The 19,436-nt window shown below is 43.9% G+C and overlaps 1 protein-coding gene across 1 annotated transcript in view; it reads right to left on the bottom strand.

Moving 5' to 3' along the window:
• LOC140556574 (dynein axonemal heavy chain 11) overlaps positions 1 to 13,373 on the bottom strand; it is a 74,852-nt gene extending 61,479 nt beyond the window's left edge. The window contains exons 1-18 of the mRNA XM_072680638.1: positions 13,146 to 13,373; positions 11,471 to 11,614; positions 11,067 to 11,263; positions 10,534 to 10,726; positions 10,310 to 10,409; positions 9,585 to 9,796; positions 8,554 to 8,787; positions 8,222 to 8,389; positions 7,280 to 7,396; positions 6,660 to 6,797; positions 6,352 to 6,476; positions 5,921 to 6,116; positions 5,622 to 5,726; positions 4,141 to 4,536; positions 2,748 to 3,080; positions 2,337 to 2,591; positions 1,745 to 1,914; positions 420 to 642 (exon numbers count right to left, since the gene is read on the bottom strand). Of these exons, the coding sequence (XP_072536739.1) occupies positions 420 to 642; positions 1,745 to 1,914; positions 2,337 to 2,591; positions 2,748 to 3,080; positions 4,141 to 4,536; positions 5,622 to 5,726; positions 5,921 to 6,116; positions 6,352 to 6,476; positions 6,660 to 6,797; positions 7,280 to 7,396; positions 8,222 to 8,389; positions 8,554 to 8,787; positions 9,585 to 9,796; positions 10,310 to 10,409; positions 10,534 to 10,726; positions 11,067 to 11,263; positions 11,471 to 11,614; positions 13,146 to 13,373 (3,534 nt within the window). The remainder of the gene's footprint in view (positions 1 to 419; positions 643 to 1,744; positions 1,915 to 2,336; positions 2,592 to 2,747; positions 3,081 to 4,140; positions 4,537 to 5,621; positions 5,727 to 5,920; positions 6,117 to 6,351; positions 6,477 to 6,659; positions 6,798 to 7,279; positions 7,397 to 8,221; positions 8,390 to 8,553; positions 8,788 to 9,584; positions 9,797 to 10,309; positions 10,410 to 10,533; positions 10,727 to 11,066; positions 11,264 to 11,470; positions 11,615 to 13,145) is intronic.
• Between the last annotated feature and the right edge of the window lie 6,063 nt (positions 13,374 to 19,436).

Genomic DNA, 19,436 nt, shown 5'->3' with positions numbered 1-19,436 from the left:
GGATATTAATGTTATTAGAACTTCATACTGGATATTAATGCTTTTAGAACTTTGTAGTGGATATTAAAGTTATTAGAGCTTCATACTGGATATTAATGTTATTAGAGCTTCATACTGGATATTAATGATATTAGAGCTTCATACTGGATATTAATGTTATTAGAGCTTCATACTGGATATTAATGATATTAGAGATTCATACTGGATATTAATGTTATTAGAACTTCATACTGGATATTAATGTTATTAGAGCTTCATACTGGATATGAATGTTATTAGAACTTCATACTGGATATTAATGTTATTAGAGCTTCATACTGGATATTAATGTTATTAAAACATTATACTGGATATTAAAGTTATTAGAGCTTCATACTGAATATGAATGTTTCTGCTGTTATTAAAATGCTGTCCCTCACCTCCAGCTGTGTGTAGATGTTATCAGGCAGTGTTTCTCCGTACTGCTCCAGCAGACTGACCACGGCCCTCAGAGGCTCAAACAGCTGATCTGTGCTGGCTTGTCTGTCTCTGACCGCCAGCAGACAGCCCATAACCTGCACCATGGCCTGGTAATCCCCGCTCCTCACCGGCTCCCTCAGCTCCCAGTCTGCCCTCAGGATGAACTCCTGCAGCTCTGCAATGCTGAGACGCAGAAACAACAGATAACAGATCAAATTCAACAAATAATAACAAATTTACAGCAGTTTTTTTCTGCTTAATAGACAATAAAAATGCTGTTTATAATTATAGAAATTATGTGGGTTATAAAAAACAGCAGTTTTTTGTACTGTTATCTGTCTGCAATGTTACTTTTACCTTTTGATCATTAACAAGTCTTCTTATTCAGTCCCTACACCAATCAGACAGTCAGTTGTGCACTACACCCTTAAAAACACAGGCACTACAAAGGGAACGACTGGTTGATTTATTGATTCCTAGGAGTGTAGTTGTAATAAAGTGTAGTATAATAAAAGTGTATTCATATATTTACTGGTAAATCCAGTATCAGCAGTTGAAGGGTTAACTTTAAGAATGCTGCTTAACTCCTGAGCGCAGAAAGGCTTATTACTCAGTAACTACAGGGACTTCTGTACAAACTGCTGGCACTATTCTCTGGTTCTAGAAGTTTGCAATAACACTTTGGGCCCACCAGAAGGCCATAAGCTATTTCAGGGGTTAAGTGATCTTACTAGAAAAATCTGGCCCGACCCAGACATACTGTAACAGCTATTCTAAGCCTGATCCAGTTCCAATCCTTTGTTTTTACCGCTGTGCCATCGTTTCAGAGCTCTATAAACTCAGCTAGAGATTTCACTGCAGGGTTGAATGATCAGGGAGGATAATGGATATTAAGACATTTAATACACTATAAAATAACCAAAAAAATCAGTCCAGAATCTCCAACTGCTAACAATAAGATTTCACTGCTGTATTAATGAGCAGCATATCTAAAAGATGTGACTGTATCTCTAAAAATACACATATCAGACCAGATTAGTATGAACAGGAAACCAGCATTAAGGTACCTGGACTGGAAGTAAACAACTATGTATTATATTTGTTTCTCTTTAGGTATGTTAATGGGGTGTAATTTCCCAGTGACTGCCAGGCCAGAATACAGAATACTAATTAACGGTCTTCACTATAGTGAGCTCTCTGGGACCCGATTTGTAACCTGGGCCATCCACAATGTCTGTATAAACGACTTTCTACACCAGCAAACACCAACAGAGTTCGACCTCACCTGTCTGTGACGTATGATATGAGGTGCTCCTTAAACATCCAGCTCCATTTCTTGATTATGTTTAAAAGACTCGTCTTGAAGGAGCGGATATCCACTCTAAACCAGCCCTCAAACACTCGCCAGTCCTCCAGCTCGCCGACTTCTACATACAGATCTTCATAGTGGTCGATCTGTACAGAGAACAGGAGGATTACATGATGTTACAATACCCGCCATCTTCATTCATGTTAACCCTGATATAAGAGAAGTCAAATGAGTTAAAGGGGTGGTCCGGTGTGTATCACCCGGACCTCTATCTGCTGTATCTGTAGAGTACGGTCCATCACCACAGACCCTCATTTCTACACGATTCCCTGAACTCAGTAAAGAGCAGAAACTCACTGACTCTAATCTCACTGATAATAGAAGTCAATGGGCAGATGAGTTAAAGGGGTGGTCCGGTGTGTATCACCCGGACCTCTATCTGCTGTATCTGTAGAGTACGGTCCATCACCACAGACCCTCATTTCTACACGATTCCCTGAAGTTTGGAAAATGCTGGAAATGTTCCTCTGCGATGAGGTAGGCTATATTATGAGACCTGCTGATTTACCTGCTCTCTGAACTGGTCAGTGGTGGGTGGATTCTCCGGTAAAGCGTCCTCTCCACATAACTCCACGTACTCCGCGGTCAGAGGGTGGCCGTGAAGCAGAAACTGCCTGAGGAACTCGGCCCGCTCATCTAGCCACAGGTGTGTGTAGCGCTCGAACGTGCCCTGGTACTGAGAGACTCTCCTGAGGACATCCTTCACTTGCTCCATCACTTCCCGTCGCAGGTCCAAGAGGTCCAGCATATCATCCATATCGTCCTGTCAGAGAACGTAAATACTAATGAAGCCGAACATAAACATCCCATCGTTGAAGATGAAAAACGTCTGGAAATACGCAGCGCTCTGAGAGAGGAGAGTTTTCGGAATATCAACTAGTGCTAATATAAATATCCCTGCAGTGTAAACGTTGCTCACCTGGTAATCCTGCATGTCCAGGTGAGGCGCCACCCGCCAGACCTGAGCAGACATCTTGAAGACATCTGCCAGCAGCGCCTCCACCAGCTCGTAAAAACCATCTCCAGCGTGGGCGTCCATAGAAGGCCTGAAGACGATCTCCGAGCCGGTGAGCTCCATCTGAGCCTCGAACAGTGGAGCGTGCCTCAGCGATACCTCCATATTATCAACAAAGAACTGCAGAGAGTGAGAGACGGCCCCGAAAAAGCCCTCCACCACCATCTCATCCACGTATTCTGCGTAGTCCTGCCAGGCTTCCGAATCACCGTCTGCTCCAAAGAGGCTCTTGTTTTCCTTCAGAGACGAAAATGAAAATTCAAATTCCAGAAAAAGTATCCAGGTAGCTGCTAGGATGCTCCTATTGGATGTTATGCAGCTGCTAGGAGGTTGCCATGCTGATCCAGGTGGTCGCTATGCTGTTGCCAAGTGGTTGCAATGGTCACTTGTGCAACGCAATGTGATTTAATAATGATTAAATACATTAAATTATGTGATTAATCACAATTAATTGATTCAACTAGTGCAATTAATCACGATTTCCTACACAACCTACTGTGATTAATTACAATTAATTAATTAATCAAAAGAATGTGATTAATTGTGATTTCCTACACAAAATATTGCGATTAACCACAAATAATAAATGTAATCGATTTTCTTATACAAAGCACTGTGATTAATCACAATCATTTTACAAAAAAAAACTATTATATCAACTTACTAATTATCAGAATAATCTGATTAATCGCAAAAAATAATCCAATTAGTTGCTCTTGACAACTCAGGGTAATCCGATTCATTGTGAGTGCCTGCGTATTTTTATACGATTAACATCTGAATGTGATTGAATGTGATTGAATGTGATATTTCTAATTAACTACTGAAAATATTCAGATTAATCACAGGGAACTGCATGAAATGATGTCATTAATCATAACTACCTGCACCATCTAATGTGATTAATCACATTTGACCCCACATTCAATTTGTTGGGATTGGCAAAAAAAGGAAAATCTAATAATTGAGTTCGCCTACACATAGTTATAAAATTAACTGCAATTTATTCTGCAAATGAATGTGATTTATCACAGTTAAGTACTGAAAATAATCAGAATAATCACCATTAATTGCTCTAATCGATTACTCACTCAGAACAATCCAATAACTCATGATTACTGACACAGATATTGTGATACATGTGATTATTTACACAAACTGATGAGATTAAACACAGTTATCTTTTAAAACAGTCAGATTAATCAGATTAATCAATGATTTAAATCGATTAATCGTGGCGATTATTTTAATTGTATAAAACCCTTCAGAGTAAGTGTGTTCTTCAGCTCTCGCTCACCTGCAGCAGATTGTGTATGGTCTCGCCATCTCTCCTGATGCTGTGGTATCTCTTCCTCACTCTGGCCGCTCGGTCCTCCAGCATCAGCAGCGCATCTTTCTTGTTGTCCTTCCTGCAGAACACCGCCTGCCTGCTCCACCCCTTCATCAGCTCCTGGATCGTCTCCACGTTGTCTTTGGCCCTCTGAAGCCTGCGCTCCAGCCTGTAGACCGTGTCCTTGGCCTGGCAGATATAGCTCCAGCAGCCTTGGTGCTGCCACGTTATCTCAGTCTCAGCCTGATAAAGCAGCTGGTCTACGGCCTCCAGCTCCACCTTCATCAGAGACACCTCCACGTCCACAGCCGTCTGCTGGACCTTGTTGTACCACTGGACCAGCAACTGCAAGCTGCTCATGCACTGGAGAAGAATGAGATGAGATTAAACACAGTCTTTTAAAACAGTCAGATTAATCAATGATTACCTCCACCATGTTTGGAGGCTGTACTGTAGCCTGGCTAGCTCTCACTGTGAGCTGTAGCAGTGTGTGAAACTACCTCCACCATGTTTGGAGGCTGTACTGTAGCCTGGCTAGCTCTCACTGTGAGCTGTAGCAGTGTGTGAAACTACCTCCACCATGTTTGGAGGCTGTACTGTAGCCTGGCTAGCTCTCACTGTGAGCTGTAGCAGTGTGTGAAACTACCTCCACCATGTTTGGAGGCTGTACTGTAGCCTGGCTAGCTCTCACTGTGAGCTGTAGCAGTGTGTGAAACTACCTCCACCATGTTTGGAGGCTGTACTGTAGCCTGGCTAGCTCTCACTGTGAGCTGTAGCAGTGTGTGAAACTACCTCCACCATGTTTGGAGGCTGTACTGTTGCCTGGCTAGCTCTCACTGTGATCTGTAGCAGTGTGTGAAACTACCTCCACCATGTTTGGAGGCTGTACTGTAGCCTGGCTAGCTCTCACTGTGAGCTGTAGCAGTGTGTGAAACTACCTCCACCATGTTTGGAGGCTGTACTGTAGCCTGGCTAGCTCTCACTGTGAGCTGTAGCAGTGTGTGAAACTACCTCCACCATGTTTGGAGGCTGTACTGTAGCCTGGCTAGCTCTCACTGTGAGCTGTAGCAGTGTGTGAAACTACCTCCACCATGTTTGGAGGCTGTACTTTAGCCTGGCTAGCTCTCACTGTGAGCTGTAGCAGTGTGTGAAACTACCTCCACCATGTTTGGAGGCTGTACTGTAGCCTGGCTAGCTCTCACTGTGAGCTATAGCAGTGTGTGAAACTACCTCCACCATGTTTGGAGGCTGTACTTTAGCCTGGCTAGCTCTCACTGTGAGCTGTAGCAGTGTGTGAAACTACCTCCACCATGTTTGGAGGCTGCACTGTAGTCTGGCTAGCTCTCACTGTGAGCTGTAGCAGTGTGTGGAACTACCTCCACCATGTTTGGAGGCTGTACTGTAGCCTGGCTGTTTAATGAAATATGGTTTGAGGAACCGTCACTTACTGTGAGGAACACGTCTTTCTTCTCATACACCTCCATGGCAGCAGAAGGGATGCTGGTGTGCTCCAGCATTTGAAGATGTTTCACATCTCTCAGGACAGCTAACAACTAGGGGGAGATTAGAGTCAGTGAGTTTCTGCTCTTTACTGAGTTCAGGGAATCGTGTAGAAATGAGGGTCTGTGGTGATGGACCGTACTCTACAGATACAGCAGATAGAGGTCAGATGATACACACTGGACCGCCCCTTTACCCTATAAACATCACTCCAGGTATAATAACAGTCTATAATGATGCTCATTACCTCCTGATTGAAGTTCACTGAGAGGAGACCAGTGTTTATGTCTCTCCTGATGAGCGGCTGGTCAAGGTTCAGCTGGCAGACGTCTTCCACAGTGCTGCACCAATCGGAGTACACGGCCTCCTCAAACTCATCCAGCAGAGTGGACATCTCCAGGTACTGATGGTACACCAGCTCCACAGCTGCTCCTTCAGTGCTCCTGAAAAAACGTGTAGCATTTCTGTATCAGCTACAACAATCAGACTGATTCACTTCAAAGCTAGAGAAGAGACGCGTCTCCAGGGAGACCAGATCACATCCCATTCTGCTTTCACTTCCAGGGGTTCGAACTAGTGATCCTCTGGTCATAGGGACAGTGCCTTACTCCGCTGGACTGCTCAGGCCCCACCTCCAACACCTAACGCTTAGGAATGCCGTTACTCGTAAACACTTACATGTCCAGCACAAATCGGAAGCTCTCCCACGGTGCTTGGATCCTCTCTCTCAGCATTTTGGCCCATTTTAAAGCGCCGGACATGGGGGACATGTTCTTACACAGCGTGGCTTTACCCGTCTTCCTCTGGAGAGACACACAGTAAACATCATCAGCTCCCACAAGCCCATAGTGAGAGTAATACTGGATGTAATATATGATGGACAAAAGTTTGTGGACATGATGACCTTAGACTCATGCACTCATGGATGCTCCAGAGCAGTCAGCCGTAATAAGAAAGGGCGTCCACAAACTTTTAGACAGTGATACCTGCTCAACTTGAGAGTCGAACAGGAGTTTACATCGCTCCAGTTCAGCTCCGAACAGATGGATCAGTTTCGAAAAATTGGGGGTGAACGTTTCCTTGATGATCCCTCGGTCCAGAAATGGTCGGAAGAGCGCTAGGAGCTATGGACAAAGTCAAAAAAATGCCTCAGTGTTTACACAACAGATCACATCATTATATCAGCATAATACCTGGATTATGCATATGTATTATGTACATCATCATATGCACCCATTGCTGACACAGATGTGCAAATGCACACACACAGCTTGCCTAGTCCCTCTAGAGAAGAAGTACTGCCAATAGAATAGGACTCTCTGGAGCAGATCAACACCATGACCCTATCGGCTCCATGCTGCCTAATAATGCCAGGCGTGGGCTAGAGGGGTATAAAGCCCCCCAGCATTGAGGAGCTGTGGAACATCTGAATATCCAACATCCTGACCTCACTAATGGTCTTGTGGCTAAATGCAATCAAATCCTCCTAAAATTGCTCCTCCTCTAATAGATAGCCTTCTTCTCTGAACAGGAAATATCCTTAATTTCAGAAGAAACAGTGAATAAGAAAGCGTCCCAATACTTTTGTCCATTTAGTGTAACTTACTTTGAACATCGCTTCCAGTCCTGAGCAGTCCTTATAGGCCAAGCAAAGGATGTTGCCAAGTCGTCGGTCATAATCCACAACCTTCTCCTGAAAATGTGCGTAGTCCCCCTCAAAATCCTTTAAGATAAACAACACACAGTGACACTGTATCAGGTACATAGATTAGCCATAACATTAAAACCACTAAAGCCAGGTGAAGTGAATCACACTGATGATCTGGGTCCAATGGCTCTTATCACGGGGTGGACAAGCATAAGAATCTGAGACACTTTGACCAGAACCAGACTGGGATGTTCTAGACAATGACTGGGTCTCCAGAACATCTCCAGAACATCAGGCTGCAGGTCTTGTGGGGTGTTCGGTCCGGTATGCAGAGGCCGGCACCTACCAAAAGTGCTCCAAGGATGGACAACCAGTGAACTGATGACAGGTTCATGGACAGGCTGATAGCTGAGATGCTAACTGGTGGGGTAACAGCTCCCCTTATCTGTGAGCTACAACAGCCGTGCAAATTTACGGCCCGCTTTCATGGTTCTCTTATCTTTCAGTAAGAACCTGGTGTTACTACACAACAGCTATTTCCATGACACTCGCATCATAAACCAGCTCATCACCACGAGAACCGTCACCCACAAGCTGCGACATGCCGGTCATATCTCACTGAATGTATTAACCAACGGCATCCAAGCAAATAAGGGTTTATCGCCATGCATCTCTCTCTCTCTACGTGCCCATGCTCTGATTACACTGGGTAAAGCTGATCACTCAATTTACTAAACATCTAGGTGTGGTGGTGAGGAGGTGGGGGAATCAGCCCAACAAGCAGTGAATATACACATGCTCAGTTAGCCCACACATTTCAGGAGAAACGCTGAAGAAACATCCAGGCGTCCACATACTTTTGACCACAGGCCGTAATGTACACAGGTTTAAGTCCGGTACCTTAGAATCTAAATCCAGCGGATCATACTCCCTGTCCGTGATCCCCCTGCAGAGCTGCTGGAATTCGGAGAGCAGCAGAGACACCTGCTCAGTGTACATCCTCCCCTTCATCCCTCCGAAGATCAGTTTCTCCAGTTTCTGGAGCTCCAGCATGGTGGAGAACAGGTCCTGAAAGGCACAGATGGCTTCGATTAGGTAGAACACCTGCAGGCAACCTCCGACATGCCTTGACTGATTGACTATGTTTTGGGTAATAGGGGAGGGAGCTGAAAACAACCAGAATATGAGGATCATCGAAACGAAACGTAAACCAGGAAACATCAAGCCCTCACCTCCAGAAGAAGCACTCGCCCCAGAAACCTGTCAAATCGGCTGAAAACCAAAGCCGATGGGAAATCCCAGCAGTCGGTTGTTGCCCCGGCTCTGGCCCACGCTCGCGCTCTCTCTCTGTAGGTGTGGAAATTCTCCTTAAAGCCTCTAAAGATCTTCACCACAGCCTGAAGCTTCTCCAGGGTTTCTTCAGCGTCTCCTTTCAGAAGCTCCTCAGCACACAGGTATGAGCAGGCCTGGCGGGAGCAAGAGCACAAGGTTAGGCACTGAACTCAGCTGGTCAGCTTGGTTCCCATACAGGGACTAAGGGTTAGGCCTGGACTGAACTGCAGTGCCAATGGTGCATCACTAATGGAGATCAAGAAAGGGCACAAACGGCCGGCTCGCTGTTTTTGTGATGTCACAACCATACATATACATTTACACATATACTGGACTGGTCAGGACTGGACAGTCTTTACATGGTCATCTAACTGCCGGGTACGGGGAGTTTTTACTGAGCTGGGAGAATCAGATTTTAGTCCAGTGAGCTGGAATTACTTTATAGTTACTTTACTTATTATATTATAGTTTCTTTTATTATTACTACTTTTATTAGTGTTTTGATGATTGTTCTACAAAAAACGTTGTTTTAAAATCTAACTTTGGCCAATTTATTTTTATTTAATATATTTATTTTTTTATTTTTTTTATTACACTAAAAAGACTTATTTTATCAAATGAATACCTTTATGTCCTAATTCTGGCTTGATTTTTGTCCTTTCATCATTTATTCATTTATATTTCTGTTTAATAAGTTTGTTTCTCCTTTTCTAATTAGTTTATTTATTATGCCATATTGATCAATCTTAATCTTCTCTTATCTTTATTTGTTTTCTTTTACATGAAAAAATAGATTTTTTTATTTTAGTTGATTAAATAAGTTGATTAAATATTATTTTTTCTTTCAATCCCAGTTTATGGTAAATGATTGGCTACACTGAAAACTGGGGCCAGCGGTATTCTTAGTCTTCATCAGGAGCACCAGCATCACCTGCTGAACCACCAGGTTGCATAGCTCCTGCAGAATCACCACAACGCGGTCAGGCGAGCGGTACGACGAGCAGTGGGTCCACACCAGGAAGATGAGATGGAAGAGTGGAGGGACGGACTGACGGAGGGACGAGAACTCTGCCTCTTCTACACGGAGCAAGAGAGGCTGAAGCTGCTGAAGGTGAAGATCCACTTCCCTCGCCTCCTGCAGAGCTGCAGAGCAGACAGATATGAGAGTTACGCAACAAATAAAACTCAATTTAATTGTAGAAAAAGAAGAAGCTGTTAAAAATTAGAACATCCAAATTTAAATAAAATATTTAATATTTAACATTTTTAAATTAACATCCAGAAAAAGTTCTAGTCAAATGTATTTATTTATTTTAAATGTGTATGTAAATGTATTAATTTAATTTATTATTATTTATATTTGTTATTTATATTAAATAATAAAATGTATGTTTTTTATTATTTATATTTATTATTTATGTTCTAATATATAATAATATATTAATTCATTATATATATATATATATGTAAGTATTAGATGAATTTATATATTTATAACTGCTTAAACCAGGGCAATATTGTAAATAGAGAGTATGTATAATGTGTGTGAATGTGTAGAATACATTAATGTGTAAATATTCAATATTTTTATTTGTAAATATGTGTAGCAAAATATAACATTTTATATATAGCAAAATATACATTTAACATGGTTACCACGAAAGACCTCCTCGGTCAGTGCTTTGAAAGACGGGTAGTAGCTGCTGTCTGCCTCTTCCAGGATCCTCGTCATCTTGCGAATCGCAGGGCTCTGAAGCTGAGAAAATCAAAGGCGTTCTCTTATTGGCCACTTTATCAGAAACCCCTCACCTGTAGCTCCACCTTTCTGGTTTAGAACATACAGACATTAGTTACGTACGCTTGACCGGATCTGACCTTACCTGATCATAAATGCTCTGTATGTTCTTTGTCCGAGACCTCCAGAAGTGAAGCTCTGCGCCTGGTCCAGGGTTCCGGCCCTTTAAGATGAGCTCTGCAGAATCTTCTTTTAAGACTTTTTGGATCAGATGGGTCCAGCTGATGACCATGGACTCAAAGGCGTGCATCCCGGTCCTCCCGTCGTGGCAGTCCTGACTGAGGAAAAAGTTATTATTCAGGCTACAGTACAGCTTCCAAACATGGTGGAGGTAGTTTCACACACTGCTACAGCTCACAGTGAGAGCTAGCCAGGCTACAGTACAGCTTCCAAACATGGTGGAGGTAGTTTCACACACTGCTACAGCTCACAGTGAGAGCTAGCCAGGCTACAGTACAGCCTCCAAACATGGTGGAGGTAGTTCCACACACTGCTACAGCTCACAGTGAGAGCTAGCCAGGCTACAGTACAGCCTCCAAACATGGTGGGGGTAGTTTCACACACTTCACACTTTCCGTGTTTTCTGGAACTCTAAGAAACTGTAAAACTCCATCTTACAGTCTGACGGTCGCTGCTGGACATCCGTCTATCCTCTCCGTCACGGCCGTAACAGGGAGGACGGTTCTGCCGTGTATTTGCCCTTTCACCACTGTCACCTTGCTCGATAAACTCTCGATGTGTCTCGTTACGTCCTGGGAAATCACGTTCGGCCACGTCACGTGATTCTTCTTGTTGGACAACAGCGGCAGACAGACCTTGAGATGAAACATCGACACATTAGACATGCAGGGGCTCGTCTGGAGCGCTGAGGTAAATCAGACATTTATTTAAATGCGAATCTGATGGAGGGTCGCAAGGCAACAATGGGCCATGCGGGACGTTTTGATGGTGTAATATCTTCCTGGTGGGCCTTGGAAGCTGTAATCAGGGCTTCAGAGGGGGCACGGGAGGTTGTCCATTACCTTGTCCACACAGTTTGACAGCTGCGTTAGCAGGGAGGGTGACAGCAGCCCGAACTGAAGAACGCTCCGGCAGTTTTCCGAGAGGACGGGGACATTTTCCTTCCTCAGAATGTATAACCTTGTGCAGCCGGGGTGAGAGGAGACCTAGGGTACAAAGACAAAACACTGGCATGGGGCGCTGAACGTACCTTTACCTTGAAATTTAACCATTAAAACATTTTAAATTTGCATTAATTCTATAAAGCGTATGTCATTACACCATAATCCGCCCCTCTTTCTACCAGTGAATAACTCAAAATATCTTGTATTTTAATATAATAAGTAATTTTATCCAGATAAGCTATATCATAAAATAAATGACTTACTGTCCCAAACCTATATGACCGCATTCTGAGTTTTATTATTTATATTTATATATAATTATTATTTAATTTTATTAAAATTATCTCAATCATTTTCTCAAAACATCATGACTTTGTATTTTAATGTGATTATATATTTTTTTAGGTATGTGTTGTCTTAAATATTTTTTTCTAAAAATATATATTAATATTATAAATATATAATATATATATTATTATATTATTATATTATAATAAATAAATCCATAAATACATTATTATATATAAATATATTATATATATATATATATATATATATATATATATATATATATATATATATATATATAATATATTTATATATATATATTAGATATTATATTTTTTCTCACCAAAATAATCATTTTTCTCACAATTAGCTACCTCTAATTATCTCTAAATACTGACATTTCTCACAATTATCACTGACTTAGTATCTCAACATAATCATTTGTGGTAGTTCTACACACTGCTACAGCTCACAGTGACAGCTAGCCAGGCTACAGTACAGCCTCCAAACATGGTGGAGGTAGTTCTACACACTGCTACAGCTCACAGTGAGAGCTAGCCAGGCTACAGTACAGCCTCCAAACATGGTGGAGGTAGTTTCACACACTGCTACAGCTCACAGTGAGAGCTAGCCAGGCTACAGTACAGCCTCCAAACATGGTGGAGGTAGTTTCACACACTGCTACAGCTCACAGTGATAGCTAGCCAGGCTACAGTACAGCCTCCAAACATGGTGGAGGTAGTTTCACACACTGCTACAGCTCACAGTGAGAGCTAGCCAGGCTACAGTACAGCCTCCAAACATGGTGGAGGTAGTTTCACACACTGCTACAGCTCACAGTGAGAGCTAGCCAGGCTACAGTACAGCCTCCAAACATGGTGGAGGTAGTTTCACACACTGCTACAGCTCACAGTGAGAGCTAGCCAGGCTACAGTACAGCCTCCAAACATGGTGGAGGTAGTTTCACACACTGCTACAGCTCACAGTGAGAGCTAGCCAGGCTACAGTACAGCCTCCAAACATGGTGGAGGTAGTTTCACACACTGCTACAGCTCACAGTGAGAGCTAGCCAGGCTACAGTACAGCCTCCAAACATGGTGGAGGTAGTTTCACACACTTTTCCAGTTATTTCCAACTGAATGAAGCTCAGACTAAAAGAATACAGTAACTTTGATGTTTGAAATGCTTAAAAAGAAAATATTATCTTCACACTTTTGGAAATCAGTTCAGAACTTTTGAGCAGGGGTGACCCCCCCCCCAGGCCCCCAAAGGCCCCCACACTCACCTCGGTGGAGGCAGTCAGGACCGCAGAGGCGTTCAGGACCAGCAGTCTGAGCCGGGCTTCAAAGAAGTCAGTGAGGAGAGCCTGGTTCTGCTCCTCTGAGGCGAACCTGCTCCAGCAGTCTGCCCTAACCCCCAACATCTCACCTGTCTTCTCCCCCAGGAACCTCACCCTGCCGTCCTCAGAGAACGGAGGCTCCAGCGTGCCCTCCTCCTCCTCCTCCTCCAGCATGTCCACTGCTGAGGAAGGTCTGGAGAACGTCGTGTTTTCTGGGTTTTGCTCGGTTCTAAGGCGCCATTAGCTGAAGTTCTGGAGCTGAGGGGAGCGCAGAGGAACTCGCGCGCGGTCGGGGGCGGGTCCGCATTCTGTCGCCATGGAGACGAGCTGAGGGTAAACAGTGAGGGTCTGAGGCCGGAAGAACCCTCCTCCTCCCCCTCCTCCCCCCTCCTCCCTCCTCCCTCCTCCCCCTCCCTCTACCAGATTCCATAGTTCCTCTCAGGTGAGGAGGACAGGTGAGGAGGACAGCGCGCGGGGGACTCCTCACCTGTACCTCATAATTCTAAAATCTAAAATCTCTAAAATAATTATTTATTTATTTTTTAAAAATTCAAGCTACATCAATAAAAAATAATGACACATTTCTTTACAAAATATATATTATTATAAATTATATATATATATATTTATCACCAAAATAATGTTTTAAATCTCTACTGACATTTCTCACAACTATCACTGATAAATATCACAATAATTAATTATTAATGATTAATTATCAATATTATCACCAACCATATCAGCATTTCTATATTGAAAAATAAAATATATTATATAACATTTATGTATAAACTTTTATGATTAAAAAATATTTTATTGTTTTTAATGATACTTTATTGACATTATCTCAAAACGATAACGTGATATCTAAACATAATCTTAATAATAATTGTTCTAAATGATGTCGTGTCATCTTTAAATAATTAATTTGTTGAAATTACAACTTAAAGTTACTTCTTATGTATCACTTGTGTCTCAAAATAATCAACGATTTTCTTAAATGTTATCTTCATATAATGCAGAATTGTATTCAAATATAAGTCATATCTTGTAATAGTGAGTTTTAAATAGTTAATTTATCAATATTATCACCTACCATATCAACATTTCTGTATTGTAAAATAAAATACATTATATAATATTAATAATTTTATGATGATAAAATTATCTTTTATTATTTTTAATGACACGTTAATGACATTATCTCAAAAATAATAAATAAGAAGAAGAAGAATAAATAAATAATAAATGATCTCAATAATTTTCTCAAAACATGATGACTTTGTATCTTAACATGATGTTTTTATTAGGTATGTGTTGTCTTAAATAAAATAATCTTATTTACCTAATTACTTATTTATTTATATGTATTTATTTATTTGTCAAACCTATAACAAATCTTAAAAACATCTTGTATCTTGATATAATGCAGAATTGTATTCAAATATAGGTCATATCTTGTAATATTAGCACTTCATAACATATAATGAGTCATTTTCTCAGACCTATATGACTCACTTCTTTTATTCAGATGAGAGCCGTATCTCAGAACTGTGATTTATTTGGTGTAATGAAGTCTCTCAGTACCTCAGAAGTATCATTTATTACATTTCATATTCTTACTCAGAGGCTGAAGTGCTGGTTATTGATGCCGGCTCCTCTGCGGCCTTCTCTGTGGCTGAGCGCACCGAGGTTGCCCTCTAGGGGCCTTGAGCATCGAAACACCAGGTTGAGCACCTACCCGGACCGTCCGCCCGCTGATCATCTGCGCTGACCTGGATGAGGTTCACTGTCGGCCATAAATATACAGTCGCCCCTTCAGTACAGCCGTGCACACCAGTGGACACGCTGGCCCAAAGCCAACCACAACAACAGGCACAGTGCAGTGCATGGGCAGCTCACCGGGCAGGTCCACCTTCACTCTGAGCAAACTCGGGTTCTGAATGACCCTGGTTCCTCAGGGGGTTGTGATGAATAGCCAAGGGCTCTGAAGCTTTTTTTCAGAGCCAATAAGTGCCAGTGGTTGGTCTGGGGTGGCTAAGCTGGTGCTGGTGTAGAATCTCAGGCTGTTGTTGTGATGGTCTTTAACATACCTGCGGGGGTCCAGTTGGAGAACCCTTGTCGTTTTGGCCTGAAAACATTCAAAGTTTAAAGAATTGGTAAAGAACTTTTACATTCATTGATTCAATTAAATGATTCAATTAATTCAAAGATTCATTTTTACCACAAATTCACTCACTCACTCACTCACTCACTCACTCACGTTTAGCAGCCTTCTGCTAACACAAGGGGGTGCTGTAAGCACTCAAATTCAGTACATAGTATTTGTGTATTTGAGAGGGCGTGGCTTATTTTCACTTCCTGAACTATTCATGTCCTTTGTTTAGGGGTGTCGAAACTTTTGCACATGCCTGTAGAACCATGTAATTCATTTTTTTTCACAGAGGCCCCTGTATATCAGCATAATGAGTGTGTGTGTGTGTGAGTGTGTGTGTGTGTGTGTGTGTGTGTGTGTGTGTGTGTGTAGCTAGAACTGTGGTACGTTCCCCTAAGGGCAGCATTATCCCTTTAATAATCCCCCACAGCACCAATAACCCCCCCCTTCCACTGACCCTGTGGTTAACACTAGTGGCTCCTACAACCCACCAATTCCCATAAGATCACTTATTGCATAATTATTAGATAAGATGTGAACAGGGTCGGTGTGATCAGAGTGGAGGTTCTAGATACCCCCCCCCCCCCAGGCAGAGCTGTGGTTCTACAGTGGAGGTTCTAGATAATCTCCCCCAGTCAGAGCTGTGGTTCTACAGTGGAGGTGAAGGGAAGCAGACGTCTGAAGCTCTAATAATAAAAGCTCCTCACAGAAAGTTCTTCACCTAATGGTGATGAAGACGCTGCCTGATGCCTGAGACACTGTTCTACCAGAGTTCTGAGAAGAGTTCGGCTCTAGAACCTGCTTTTAGAACCAGATCATTAAAATGGTGGAGGGATACATGCTGCAGGGTGTAGCTGTGGCTACAGAAAGTAGTCCCTAAAGAGAACTGCATTAGTTCAGATTCTCTATTCACTATTTTACCTTCATCATCATCCTCATCATCATCATTCCAGGAGTTCCCCTGTTTAGGTGCACCCATTGCTAAGCTACAGTATAAACCCAATGAAGCCTGTGGGGTTCTCTGGAGTGATGATGGAGCTCCTACCTTTGGGATAAGCTGGAGTTGCGGAACTGATCAATCACCTGACATCAGAACCTGACCTCACTGAAGCTCTCGCTCTTGTGTGGCTAAATGCAATCAAATCCTCCTCACTACAATGTTAGTGCACCCCCATTAATACTCCTGGTTAGCATTATGGTACTGAAGTGTATTCTGTTTACTACTGGTCAGAGCCCTCATGCTCATCCGGTGTGTGTGTGTGTGTGTGTGTGTGGTTGTGTTTGTGATTCTGCTCACAGTGTGTGATTTACGAGATGGTGGAAATGGCCCGGCCCGGCGCCGAGAGATCATCGGTGAGGCTCCTGGAGCAGGTTTAATATGCACGCCCCACGGCCTCCTCCAGCCCCGCTCCCCGAAACCCACTGCTCAGAAGGGAACCAGAGGAGCGGGTCAATAAACGCTTAAAATGCAGCAGGACCACCGACCTAGGCCCTGCTATCTGTTACCCCGGGGGGGGGGGGGGGGGTTCTTGGAACAGCATGAGGGAGAACCTGGAGAACCAAAACTACAAACTACAAGCATATAAAAGTCCAAAACCACGCCTCCATTAACTCCCATGCGTTTACAATAAACCCCGCCCGCTTGCAGATGTTTAGCCACACCCATTTAACTGACAGCGGTTTAGCCACACCCTTTTAACCGACAGCAACTGAATGTTCTCACAACCTGCCACTTTGAAATGAAGGTTTGAGGAGATGTTTTGAAGTGGTTGAGGTGTCTGGAGTTCCTCTTGATCTTCTTGATGGTGGAAATATGAGCATAAGTCGTAAATTAGCTGATCTGTCAGAGCTGCTCAGACTTGCTTTGAGGCAGCCGTTGGCCTACAACCATCTCTGACAGTGCTGGAGATACAGGATCTGAATGGTGATTCAGCACTGTCTGAGTGTTGGAGGGTCTGAGGGTCTGAGTGTTGGAGGGTCTGAGTGTTGGAGCGTTGAGGGTCTGAGTGTTGGAGCGTTGAGAGTCTGAGGGTATGAGGGTCTGAGCGTTGGGGGTCTGAGGGTCTGAGTGTTGGAGCGTTGAGGGTCTGGGGGTCTGAGTGTTTGGAGCGTTGAGGGTCTGAGTGTTGGAGCGTTGGAGAGTCTGAGGGTATGAGGGTCTGAGCGTTGGGGTCTGAGGGTCTGAGTGTTGGAGTATTGGGGGGTCTGAGGGTCTGAGCGTTGGGGGTCTGGGGATCTGAGTGTTGGAACGTTGGGGGTCTGAGGGTCTGAGTGTTGGAGTATTGGGGGGTCTGAGGGTCTGAGTGTTGGAGCGTTGGAGAGTCTGAGGGTCTGAGCGTTGGGGGGTCTGAGGGTCTGAGTGTTGTGGGGTCTGAGGGTCTGAGTGTTGGAGCGGTTGGAGAGTCTGAGGGTCTGAGCGTTGGGGGGTCTGAGGGTCTGAGTGTTGTGGGGTCTGAGGGTCTGAGTGTTGGGGGTTCGGGGGGTCTGAGTATTGGAGCGTTGGGGGTCTGAGTGTTGGAGCGTTGGGGGTCTGGGGGTCTGAGTGTTGGAGCGTTGGAGAGTCTGAGGGTCTGAGCGTTGTGGGGTCTGACTGGTGTTTGCAGAAGCTGGAGTGCCGGGGTCTCTGTGTGAGGGGATCCTGGTCTGACTCCATGTTTACTGACTGACTCCTGATGCAACAGTTTGGCAGCTCTGAGCACTTTCCTCGTCTGTATCTGACACCTCCAACAGACGGCCCAGCAGATCCCTTAGGTCCTGTAAGTTGGGAGGTGGAGCTGCCAAGGATCAAAACCTTTTGTTTCAGCGCCTCTGTCTGTCTGTCTGTCTGCCTGTCTGTCTATCTGTCTGTCTGTCTGCCTGTCTGTCTATCTGTCTGTCTGTCTGCCTGTCTGTCTATCTGTCTGTCTGTCTGCCTGTCTGTCTAGCTTTTATTTGATCTTTCTTTCATGTCCTCTCTCTCTCCCTTTTTGCTTTTTTATCCATTCCTCCCTTCCTCTCTTTCCCTCTCTCTCTCTCTCTGTTTTTGTTATCCCTCTTCCTCTCTCTCTCTCTCTGTCTCTCTCTCTCTTTCTTCCCCCCCCCTCTCTTTCCCTCTTTCTCTCTCTCTGTCTCTTTCTCTCTCTCTCTCCCCGCCCCCCCCCTCTCTTTCCCTCTCTCTCTCTCTCTCTCTCTCTCTCTCTCTCTCTCTCTCCCTCTCTCTCTCTCGCCATTACTCCTGGCGGGTTAATTCGAGCAGCACTGATTGGTCGGTGTGAGATCATTAAGTAAATTATTGTAAGATCAAACGGATGCCGTTAACAATGAAGCTCAGTGTGATGCTAAAAGCTTTAGAAGTCCCCCCCTCCCGCCCCCCCCCCCCTCCTTCCTCCTCTCCAATAAGCGCTCAGTGGGGGGTTCTCCCACACCTCTCAGGTGAACCCCCCCACCTGTCCCATTAGCAGCCTTTTTAGCTGCAGGCTAAGGTGGGGCTTGCTAATTGGCCTGGGGAACAAAACTAGCCCACTGCCCACAGCCAGCCAGGGTCACCAAATTACCCCGACCCTCAGGGAACCGCGCAGAGTCCACCGGGCCAGCAGAACAGTGGACCTCACCAGGTCTAGTCTCTGCAGTGACCGGGACACTGGGGGGTCGGGGGTCCGGGGGGGTTGTATTCTGAATGAAATGTAATTTTAAGACCATTTTCAGACTCTGATTACAGAAGATTAAACCTGCAGAGCTTCTGATGAACACACACACACACACACACACACATATAGACACACACACACACACACACACACACACATACACACACACACACACATACACACACCGCAAAGTACCACAAATCACCTCAGATCTAAACACTGAGAGTTCCTCAGTCTGAGAGGGTCATTTAAGTCGTTATTATTACTGATATCATCTCACACAGTTCTTTAAGGGTTCTTTAAGGGTTCTTTAGTAATGGCAATGTTACCATATAGAACCATGACAACTCAAATATCTGGATGCTTAAATAGTTCTTTGCTTGGTTGAGGGTTCTTCAAATTCAAATTGGAAACCTTTTCAAGATGGTTCTATATATATTGTTCTAAAAGGGTTCC

The sequence above is a fragment of the Salminus brasiliensis genome, chromosome 5, assembly GCF_030463535.1.
Source record: "Salminus brasiliensis chromosome 5, fSalBra1.hap2, whole genome shotgun sequence".
In the NCBI taxonomy this organism is placed as follows: Eukaryota; Metazoa; Chordata; class Actinopteri; order Characiformes; family Bryconidae; genus Salminus; species Salminus brasiliensis.
Note: the sequence above shows the minus strand (reverse complement) of the source record. Positions and strands in the feature narration are given on the sequence as shown.